This window comes from Symphalangus syndactylus, chromosome 12 (assembly GCF_028878055.3).
Source record: "Symphalangus syndactylus isolate Jambi chromosome 12, NHGRI_mSymSyn1-v2.1_pri, whole genome shotgun sequence".
Taxonomy (NCBI): domain Eukaryota; kingdom Metazoa; phylum Chordata; class Mammalia; order Primates; family Hylobatidae; genus Symphalangus; species Symphalangus syndactylus.
The window spans coordinates 96729319-96741564 of NC_072441.2; the positions used below are offsets into that span (position 1 = coordinate 96729319).

The following is a 12246-nucleotide window of genomic DNA, read 5'->3' on the forward strand; positions in this document are numbered from 1 at the left end:
GTGCTGGGATTACAAGTGTGAGCCACCACGCCCGGCCTTGACAACTTTTCTAAAACCAGTGAGTCTTAGTTCCTTGCCTGCCTGATCACCCAAAGCCTTGAGGCCCAAGCCCACTCCCTGTTGTTGTTCTGTTTGGGCAGGGGCCAGCCAGCCATGATGGCATGGCCACAGACACAGCAGGCTCTCCCACTCATCTCTGCAGAGACCTCGGGCCTTGCCGTGATGAGGAATGTTGCTGCCTCAGCTTACTCCTCTCTGCCTGGGGAAGAATGAGTTAGTAAATCCAACAACAGACTGTCCAACTGGTCACATGTCTTGTTCCTCTGCATAACCAACACCTCTCTCAAGTTCTGCTTCCTGCAATGACCTGACACCTGCCAGGTTGTTCCTGGGCAGAGTTTGTCTTTGAATGTCCTGTTAGTTGGTGAGGAGGCTGGGTCTCTCTTGCATCTGGGAGGGTGAAGGGGACTCTGCTTCAAGACAGGTCAGCTCTGTGTGATCATAGACAGTGGCAAGGCCAGAAATATATTATCTTATTTAATGCTCATAACAAAAAGTAGGCTGAAGTCATTCGTTCATCCAAACAAACGCTATGTGCCTGGCATTATTTATAGGGCTTGGCATATGCCAGCACAAAGATCTCTGCTTGTGTAGAGCTTATATTCTAGGCAGAAGTGGAGGGATGGGGGAGGGTACAAAAAATTTTATGTAAGAAAATTATATTTTCTGGGCCACTTCACATTATATACACCCTCCACAATTGTTAATGTGGGTATTTGTTCAACAGTTGTTAAGAAGTCACTATGTTCCAAGCACTATACTGGGCATTGAAAATACAAAGATCAGTGAGTGGCCCCATATCCTCCACACACTGGCAGTCCAGGTAGAGAGGAGCAACTGTACACAGGCGGTAAAATGCAGAAAGTTCTGTGACAGAGGCATCTACAAAGGGCAGAGAGACACAGCCACTGACATCCAGGCCTCCAGCTGCCCCTAGGCTGTCCATGTTCCCCTTCCTCCCCTCTGCAGCCCGTGCAGGGCTGCCTCCTCACCTCCTCACTCTTTCCCCTGCTCCTGAACCCACTCTTCTTAGCCACCCAGCATACCCCAGCCCTGATGTGTTCCTTTGGAGTCTGATTCAGGGAAAGTTATACTAATGTAGTAAGTAAATTCGCTGACTGAGTATTAGGTTTTGCTTGCTCTTTCAGGTAATTTACATACATTTTAACTAGCTTTTAATGCCTTGCAACAAAGGGAGGCTGGTTTCCTTGTGGGAAGTGCCATTCTGTTAATAGACCAGGAATGAGAGATTTGTGGAGGCCAAGCTCCTACCTACTCTCCCCTTTCATTGGGGCGCACTCATCTTTGGAAACTCCTTCATCCTCTCAAAACAGTTCTGGAATCTGGACCATCTTTTGCAAAAGTGCCTTTGGAGTTAAGACATTTTTAGAGTTTGGCACAACCTGAAAGATCTTCTAGTCCTTGAAATTTCAACTTATGAGCCAGGGGTTCTTGGCAGTGTGTTCATGAATGGCCTTCAGGTAGTTTAAGGACTCCCAAAATTCTCTGCAAACTTTTGTATTAACATGCTAAGTGCATTTCCCCCACTGAAGACAAGGTCTATAGTTTTCATCAGAGTCTTAAAGATCTTGGAGACTCAAAAAAGGTGGTCATCATTTTAGGTGATGTGCTTGAGCCTGCAGAGTTATGAGAGGGAGGGGAGAAGGGGAAAGGGGAAAGAGGGGAGGGAAGCGAGGAGAGGCCAGCACAGAGACTGAAACTCAAGTTTCTTTTTGCCCAAACTAGTGATCCTTCTACCTCCTCCACTGCAAGAGATCTTTAGGTCTTTGGTTCAGGACCTATCCCAGTTGCATCATAATCCTTTGCCAGGCCTGTTCACCCGCCGTGGAGGAGTAAAAACTGCTTTATGGAAGCAGTTTTGAAGAACTAGAGGAGGTTTCTGCTCCATCATACAGGGACAGGTGACTTTGAGCTCTGAATTTACTATCGGTCCTTACTTTAAAAAGAAAAACGTTAAGCTTTTGGGGCTTTGTATCCCTAGAGATACTATGTGCCACTGGGCATCTGTGGAGTAAGCTGTCTGATTGCGAAGAATAAGCATGACCTGTGAAGCTGCCCTTGCAAGCATCAAACTGTAGAGAGATCAATCACTTGAGGGAGCCAACCTTCACATGTTGACGTTTGTGGATCCCCTTACCCAAGGCAGAAATGTCTGGCTTGTTTTCAGATTAAAAAAACCTGGGCCAGTTGTGTTATCAACACCCAGTGTAAGGCATCAGGGCAAATGACAATATACACATTCTCCTAGTCAGTCGGAAGGCTAGGTCAGGAGATATTCGGCATCAGCCCAGGGATAGGGAAAGAAACAAAATATCAGAGGCTGGAATTCCAAATGGATCCAGAAAACAGCACAATCTTTTTTTTAATTTTTAATTTTTAATTTTTTCTGACTATAACTATGTACTAGACTCTGACCCATGAAAGGATTGGCTTCTCCCAGAGAGAGACTGCAGGAAACTAGGTTCCCAAATAGTCCCTGCAGCCTTGGATGTGATGAGAAGTTACCAGAAGTTGGGGAGAAGGAGAACAGCACTGGGATGGGAGTCAGTAGGCCTAAGCTTAAGACTTGGCATTCCCACACAGTGACTTTGGGCCAGTCACTGCCGGCTCTATGGTTCTGTTTCCTTTTCTGCCAAAAGAAGGATGTGGGGTGTTGGATAACCTGAAAGATCCCTCTTGGCAGGAACATCCTCCTAAGTCATTCATTCATTCTTGTCTATATGCCAGCGCTGCCTTCCAGGCTTGTGTGTGATCCTCAAGTTTACCTGAAGCTAGAAACAGGGGCCAGAGCACTTCCTAGGTGCCTCTCCTACCCCAGCAGTCATGAGGGTTTGGTCGGCTGCCAGACTCACCAGCAGGAATACGGGCACCTCTTGCTGTAGCGACAACAGTAAAACTGCCACTCCCGATCCAGCACTGACTCGAAGTAGCGGCTCTGGAATCCTGCCACCAGCCCATTGTTGGAGCACGTCTGGTACCTAAAGAGAAGACAACCCCAGGAGCCTAAGAACAGTGACACATACACAGATCCCTCCCCAAGACCCCACTGCCACAGTTACACACTCTTTCTCTGACCTAGATTCCTAACAATTTATTCCATTTTGTGCAAATAGTAGTCTTTATTATATTTGTAGAAATAATATAGCCCCTCCATTAAAATTTAAGTGACTCAGAATTTTCTAACTGAACAAAATTTAGGGAACACTGCCCCTGTCATACCTCTTTCAATATATATTGTTAGATGGAAGCCTGCATAAATGGGTGGATCTAGAATTTTACATTTAGAATTTTACAAATTTGAGATTGTATTATTCATGACATTTAAAATAAAAGATACTATAATTCATTTTACTGGAATTTAAAATAAAAAGAAGACAAAGAGAAGCACAACGTATTGATGAATTTCAAATAAACATTTCTTCTGCCTAAGAGTAGAGCCCTGGAAATTGAGCACAAGGATGATCATTCGTTCTGCCCCTGTGCAGCATGCAAAGCCCTGATGGACATGGTGAATGTGCCCAGGGCAGCCCAGTAGGAAAGCTGGGACCACAACCTGGGTTCTTGCTACTTATGCAGGAATCTTTCTACCACCCACAAGACCATAAGCTCTACACAGCCAGGGCATGTTTTGCTCAGAATTCTATTCCCGGTGGCCACCAAGAATCCTGGCTGTGGAGGCAGTCCTTACAGAGTTGCAACAGGCCAACTGAATGCCTCAAACTCTCTCTAAAGATCCCTTTCCTGTCTTACCTGCCTAGTCCTAATTCTTCAAATATATAACCGCTCCACTCCAGTCCACAGACCAGAAATAATCTTTGCTCTTTCATTCTACCTGTGCTGCCGCTGGTAATCACAGCACCTTTCGAACTAAACATTGGCTTAGAATAGTACAATCATTTCTTCCTTTGTTCCATCTCTAGTATGATTTTCTCCCATTCCTGGGCCCAATTCCTATGGTGTCTTCAGGCTTGCCGCTTTTTGCTGTGGTGATGAGAACACTATTTTCTACCTGGCCACAGTGGATTTCCACAGTTCTTGCTACTTATCCCGGAATCTTTCTACCACCCACAAGACCATAAGCTCTACACAGTCAGGGCATTTCCACTGTTCTTGCTACTTATCCAGGATCTAGAATTTTACATGTAGAATTTTACAAATTCAAGATTGTATTATTCATGTCATTTAAAATAAAAGATACTATAATTCATTTTACTGGAATTTAAAATAAAAAGAAGACAAAGAGAAGCACAATGTGTTGATGAATTTCAAATAAAACATTTCTTCTGCTTAACAGCAGAGCCCTGGAAATTGAGCACAAGGATGATCAATTTGTTCTGCCCCTACACAGCATGCAAAGCCCAGATGGGTATGGTGATCCATGGCCCTTTGATGAAATCCAGTGGATTTCCACCTTATAGAATGAACTCTTTCACAAACCCTTCCAAAATAGTTCTTCAGCTACCTCTCTTTCTTTGCATTTCCCACCATCCCAGCCATTGGTCTATCCCCTCTTATGAGTGGGCAGAGTCAGAGCAGGCAGTTGTCTAGGTACGTGGCCAGACAGCTGCTGGAATGCAACCTTGTATTTCATGGGAAGATAAGTTTCCAGAAAATATAATGCATAAAATAAGTACCGTGTGCTGACTGGTGAGAGAGGCCTTGCTGACACACAAATTGTAACATTATCAACAACTAGATTTCATTTATTCTTTTCCATTGCTGAAAATGAACTTGCAGATCTAACAAAATTAGATATTAAATATATTACTTAGGTACGGTCCGGTGGAGCCAAGATGGCCGAATGGGAACAGCTCTGGTCCACAGCTCCCAGCCTGAGCGACACAGAAGACGGGTGATATCTGCATTTCTGTTTGAGGTACCGGGTTCATCTCACTAGGGAGTGCCAAACAGTGGGTGCAGGACAGTTGGTGCAGTGCACTGTGCACGAGCCGAAGCAGGGCGAGGCATTGCCTCACTCGGGAAGCGCAAGGGGTCAGGGAGTTCCCTTTCCTAGTCAAAGAAAGGGGTAACAGACAGCACCTGGAAAATCGGGTCAGTCCCAACCTAATACTGCGCTTTTCCAATGAGCCTGGAAAACGGCACACCAGGAGATTGTGTCCCGCACCTGGCTCAGAGGGTCCTATGCCCACAGAGTCTCGCTGATTGCTAGCACAGCAGTCTGAGATCAAACTGCAAGGTGGCAGCAAGGATGGGGGAGGGGCGCCCGCCATTGCCCAGGCTTGCTTAGGTAAACAAAGCAGCCAGGAAGCTCGAACTGGGTGGAGCCCACCACAGCTCAAGGAGGCCTGCCTGCCTCTGTAGGCTCCACCTCTGGGGGCAGGGCACAGACAAACAAAAATTCAGCAGGAACCTCTGTAGACTTAAATGTCCCTGTCTGACTGACAGCTTTGAAGAGAGTAGTGGTTCTCCCAGCACGCAGCTGGAGATCTGAGAACGGACAGACTGCCTCCTAAAGTGGGTCCGTGACCCCCAAGCAGCCTAACTGGGAGGCTCCCCCCAGTAGGGACAGACTGACACCTCACTCGGCCGGGTACTCCTCTGAGACAAAACTTCCAGAGGAACCATCAGACAGCTGAATTTGTGGTCTCAGGAAATTCCGCTGTTCTGCAGCCACCGCTGCTGACACCCAGCCAAACAGGGTCTGGAGTGGACCTCTAGCAAACTCCAACAGACCTGCAGCTGAGGGTCCTCTCTGGTAGAAGGAAAACTAACAAACAGAAAGGACACCCACACCAAAAACCCATCTGTACATCACCATGATCAAAGACCAAAAGTAGATAAAACCACAAAGATGGGGAAAAAACAGAGCAGAAAAACTGGAAACTCTAAAAAGCAGAGCACCTCTCCTCCTCCAAAGGAACGCAGTTCCTCACCAGCAACGGAACAAAGCTGGACGGAGAATGACTTTGACGAGTTGAGAGAAGAAGGCTTCAGAAAATCAAACTACTCCGAGCTACGGGAGGAAATTCAAAACAATAGCAAAGAAGTTAAAAACTTTGAAAAAAAATTAGACGAATGGATAACTAGAATAACCAATGGAGAGAAGGGCTTAAAGGAGCTGATGGAGCTGAAAGCCAAGTATTGAGAACTACGCAAAGATTGCAGAAGCCTCGGTAGCTGATGCGATCAACTGGAAGAAAGGGTATCACTGATGGAAGATGAAATGAATGAAATAAAGCAAGAAGGGAAGTTTAGAGAAAAAAGAATAAAAAGAAATGAACAAAGCCTCCAAGAAATTTGGGACTATGTGAAAAGACCAAACCTACGTCTGATTGGTGTACCTGAAAATGACAGAGAGAATGGAACCAAGTTGGAAAACACTCTGCAAGATATTATCCAGGAGAACTTACCCAATCTAGCAAGGCAGGCCAACATTCAGATTCAGGAAATACAGAGAACGCCACAAAGATACTCCTCGAGAAGAGCAACTCCAAGACACATAATTGTCAGATTCACCAAAGTTGAAATGAAGGAAAAAATGTTAAGGGCAGCCAGAGAGAAAGGTCGGGTTACCCACAAAGGGAAGCCCATCAGACTAACAGCTGATCTCTTGGCAGAAACCCTACAAGCCAGAAGAGAGTGGGGACCGATATTCAACATTCTTAAAGAAAAGAATTTTCAACCCAGGATTTCATATCCAGCCAACCTAAGCTTCATAAGTGAAGGAGAAATAAAATACTTTACAGACAAGCAAACGCTGAGTGATTTTATCACCACCAGGCCTGCCCTAAAAGAGCTCCTGAAGGAAGCACTAAACATGGAAAGGAACAACCAGTACCAGCCACTGCAAAAACATGCCAAATTGTAAAGACCATTGAGGCTAGGAAGAAACTGCATCAACTAACGAGCAAAATAACCAACTAACATCATAATGACAGGATCAGATTCACACATAATAATATTAACTTTAAATGTAAATGGGCTAAATGCTCCAATTAAAAGACACAGACTGGCAAACTGGATAAGGAGTCAGGACCCATCAGTGTGCTGTATTCAGGAAACCCATCTCACGTGCAGAGACACACATAGACTCAAAATAAAGGGATGGAGGAAGATCTATCAAGCAAATGGAAAACAAAAAAAGGCAGGGGTTGCAATCCTAGTCTCTGATAAAATAGACTTTAAACTAACAAAGATCAAAAGAGACAAAGAAGGCCATTACATAATGGTAAAGGGATCAATTCAACAAGAAGAGCTAACTATCCTAAATATATATGCACCCAACACAGGAGCACCCAGATTCATAAAGCAAGTCCTGAGTGACGTACAAAGGGACTTAAACTCCCACACAATAATAATGGGAGATTTTAACACCCCACTGTCAACATTAGACAGTTCGACGAGACAGAAAGTTAACAAGTATATCCAGAAATTGAACTCAGCTCTGCATAAAGTGGACCTATGAGACATCTACAGAACTCTCCACCCCAAATCAACAGAATATACATTTTTTTCAGCACCACACCACACCTATTCCAAAATTGACCACGTAGTTGGAAGTAAAGCTCTCCTCAGCAAATGTAAAAGAACAAAAATTATGACAAACTGTCTCTCAGACCATAGTGCAATCAAACTGGAACTCAGGATTAAGAAACTCACTCAAAACCCCTCAACTACATGGAAACTGAACAACCTGCTCCTGAATGACTATTGGGTACATAATGAAATGAAGGCAGAAATAAAGATGTTCTTTGAAACCAATGAGAACAAAGACACAACATACCAGAATCTCTGGGACACATTCAAACCAGTGTGTAGAGGGAAATTTATAGCACTAAATGCCCACAAGAGAAAGCAGGAAAGATCCAAAATTGATACCCTAACATCACAATTAAAAGAACTAGAAAAGCAAGAGCAAACACATTCAAAAGCTAGCCGAAGGCTAGAAATAACTAAAATCAGAGCAGAACTGAAGGAAACAGAGACACAAAAAACCCTTGAAAAAATTAATGAATCCAGGAGCTGGTTTTCTGAAAAGATGAACAAAATTGATAGACAGCTAGCAAGACTAATAAAGAAGAAAAGAGAGAAGAATCAAATAGATGCAATGAAAAAGGGGATATCACCACCGATCCCACAGAAATACAATCTACCATCAGAGAATACTACAAACACCTCTATGCAAATAAACTAGAAAATCTAGAAGAAATGGATAAATTCCTCGACAAATATGCCCTCCCAAGACTAAACCAGGAAGAAGTTGAATCTCTGAATAGACCAATAACAGGCTCTGAAATTGTGACAATAATCAATAGCTTACCAACCAAAAAGAGTCCAGGACCTGATGGATTCACAGCCGAATTCTACCAGAGGTACAAGGAGGAACTGGTACCATTCCTTCTGAAACTATTCCAATCCATAGAAAAAGAGGGAATCCTCCCTAACACATTTTAGGAGGCCAGCATCGTCCTGATACCAAAGCCTGACAGAGACATAACCAAAAAAGAGAATTTGAGACCAATATCCTTGATGAACATTGATGCAAAAATCCTCAATAAAATACTGGCAAATCAAATCCAGCAGCACATCAAAAAGCTTATACACCATGATCAAGTGGGCTTCATCCCTGGGATGCAAGGCTGGTTCAACATACGCAAATCAATAAATGTAATCCAGCATATAAACAGAACCAAAGACAAAAACCACATGATTATCTCAATAGATGAAGAAAAGGCCTTTGACAAAATTCAACAACCCTTCATGCTAAAAATTCTCAATAAATTAGGTATTGATGGGACGTATCTCAAAATAATAAGAGCTATCTATGACAAACCCACAGCCAATATCATACTGAATGGGCAAAAACTGGAAGCATTCCCTTTGAAAACTGGCACAAGACAGGGATGCCCTCTCTCACCACTCCTATTCAACATAGTGCTGGAAGTTCTGGCCAGGGCAATCAGGCAGGAGAAGGAAATAAAGGGTATTCAATTAGGAAAAGAGGAAGTCAAATTGTCCCTGTTTGCAGATGACATGATTGTATATCTAGAAAACCCCATCGTCTCAGCCCCAAATCTCCTTAAGCTGATTAGCAACTTCAGCAAAGTCTCAGGATACAAAATCAATGTACAAAAATCACAAGCATTCCTGTACAGCAATCACAGAAAAACAGAGAGCCAAATCATGAGTGAACTACCATTCACAATTGCTTCAAAGAGAATAAAATACCTAGGAATCCAACTTACAAGGGATGTGAAGGACCTCTTCAAGGAGAACTACAAACCACTGCTCAATGAAATAAAAGAGGATACAAACAAATGGAAGAACATTCCATGCTCATGGGTTGGAAGAATCAATATCGTGAAAATGGCCATACTGCCCAAGGTAATTTATAGATTCAATGCCATCCCCATCAAGCTACCAATGACTTTCTTCACAGAATTGGAAAAAACTACTTTAAAGTTCATATGGAACCAAAAAAGAGCCTGCATCGCCAAGTCAATCCTAAGCCAAAAGAACAAAGCTGGAGGCATCACGCTACCTGACTTCAAACTATACTACAAGGCTACAGCAACCAAAACAGCATGGTACTGGTACCACAACAGAGACATAGATCAATGGAACAGAACAGAGCCCTCAGAAACGATGTCGCTTATCTACAACTCTGTGATCTTTGACAAACCTGACAAAAACAAGAAATGGGGAAAGGATTCCCTATTTAATAAATGGTGCTGGGAAAACTGGCTAGCCATATGTAGAAAGCTGAAACTGGATCCCTTCCTTACACCAAGATGGATTAAAGACTTACATGTTAGACCTAAAACCATTAAAATCCTACAAGAAAACCTAGGCAATACCATTCAGGACATAGGCTTGGGCAAGGACTTCATGTCTAAAACACCAAAAGCAATGGCAACAAAAGCCAAAATTGACAAATGGGGTCTAATTAAACTAAAGAGCTTCTGCACAGCAAAAGAAACTACCATCAGAGTGAAAAGGCAACCTACAGAATGGGAGAAAATTTTTGCAACCTACTCATCTGACAAAGGGCTAATATCTAGAATCTGCAATGAACTCAAACAAATTTACAAGAAAAAAACAAACAACCCCATCAAAAAGTGGGCGATGGACATGAACAAACACTTCTCAAAAGAAGACATTTATGCAGCCAACAGACACATGAAAAACTCATCATCAGTGGCCATCAGAGAAATGCAAATCAAAACCACAGTGAGATACCATCTCACACCAGTTAGAATGGCGATCATTAAAAAGTCAGGAAACAACAGGTGCTGGAGAGGATGTGGAGAAATAGGAACACTTTTACACTGTTGGTGGGACTGTAAACTAGTTCAACCATCGTGGAAGTCAGTGTGGCGATTCCTCAGGGATCTAGAACTAGAAATACCATTTGACCCAGCCATCGCATTACTGGGTATATACCCAAAGGACTATAAATCATGCTGCTATAAAGACACATGCACACGTATGTTTATTGTGGCACTATTCACAATAGCAAAGACTTGGAACCAACCCAAATGTCCAACAATGATAGACTGGATTAAGAAAATTTGGCACATATACACCATGGAATACTATGCAGACATACAGAATGATGATTTCATGTCCTTTGTAGGGACATGGATGAAACTGGAAACCATCATTCTCAGTAAACTATCGCAAGGACAAAAAACCAAACACTGCATGTTCTCACTCATAGGTGGGAATTGAATAATGAGAACACATGGACACAGGAAGGGGAACATCACACTCCAGGGACTGTTGTGGGGTGGGGGGAGGGGGGAGGGACAGCATCAGGAGATATACCTAATGCTAAATGATGAGTTAATGGGTGCAGCAAACCAACATGGCACATGGATACATATGTAACAAACCTGCACATTGTGCACATGTACCCTAAAACCTAAAGTATAATAAAAAATAAAATAAATAAAATAAATAAATAAATATATTACTTGTCCGTCGTCAGAAATCATCTGTCCTTTTAAATTTATTATTTATTACTCATTATTCATTTATTCACCTAATATATATAATTCAAATATGCATTTATTCATTCATTCATTCATTAAACATCTCATACTCTACTATTGTTCTGTATCAATCACTTTGCTATTGTGTTGCGAGAAGAATCGAGAGTTGGGCTCGGTATTCAGTCAACCATGTAAATTAGCTTGAATTCCCTGTTCCCAGGACTTGTAAGAAGTTCTGGCAGACTAGAAAACTCAGCTATAGGGGCTCAATAATGCAGGTTAAGGTGTAAATTGAGACCTATGGCTCTTTGATGATCTAGCCTTTTTTTTTTTTTTGGTATGTGCAACTGTGTAGTTTATTATACATGTATCTAGGTTTTAAAATTTTCTTTTATTTTACTTTAAGTTCCAGGATACAAGTGCAGAATGTACAGGTTTATTATATAGGTATATGTGTGCCATTGTAGTTTGCTGCACCTATCAACCTGTCATCTAGGTTTTAAGCCCTGCATGCATTAGCTATTTGTCCTAATGCTCTCCCCCTCCTCACACTCCACCCCCTGACTGGTCCCAGTGTGTGTTGTTCCCCTCCCTGTGTCAATGTGTTCTCATTTTTCGACTTCCACTTATGAGTGAGAACATTCACTGTTTGGTTTTCTGTTCCTGTGTTAGTTTGCTGAGGATGATGGCTTCTAGCTTCATCCATGTCCCTGTAAAGGACATGATCTCATTCCTTTTTATGGCTGCATAGTATTCCATGGTGTATATGTACCACATTTGCTTTATCCAGTCTATCATGGATGGGCATTTAGGTTGGTTCCATGTCTTTGTTATTGCAAATAGTGCTGCAATAAACATACCTGTGCATGTGTCTTTACAGTAGAATAATTTATAGTCCTTTGTGTATATACCCAGTAATGGGATTGTTGGGTCAAATGGTATTTCTGGTTCTAGATCCTTGAGGAATCACCACATTGTCTTCTACAATGGTTGAACTAACTTACATTCCCACCAACAGTGTAAAAGCATTCCTATTTCTCCACAGCCTTGCCAGCATCTGTTGGTTCTTGGCTTTTTAATAAACACCATTTTGACTGGCGTGAGATGGTATCTTATTGTGGTTTTGATCAGCATTTCTCTAATGATCAGTGAGGTTGAGCTTTTTTTCATATGTTTGTTGGCCACATAAATGTCTTCTTTTGAGAAGTGT

At 42.5% G+C, this 12246-nt stretch overlaps 1 protein-coding gene across 2 annotated transcripts in view; it reads right to left on the bottom strand.

The window, feature by feature from the left end:
* Positions 1-12246, bottom strand: part of DPT (dermatopontin) — a 57920-nt gene that overhangs the window by 20464 nt on the left and 25210 nt on the right. Inside the window, exon 2 of one of the 2 annotated variants that reach the window (XM_063627266.1) lies at positions 2934-3059. In XM_063627266.1, the coding sequence (XP_063483336.1) occupies positions 2934-3059 (126 nt within the window). Of the gene's footprint in view, positions 1-2933; positions 3060-12246 lie in introns of those variants that run through there. The other variant, XR_010117622.1, reaches the window with a different exon arrangement.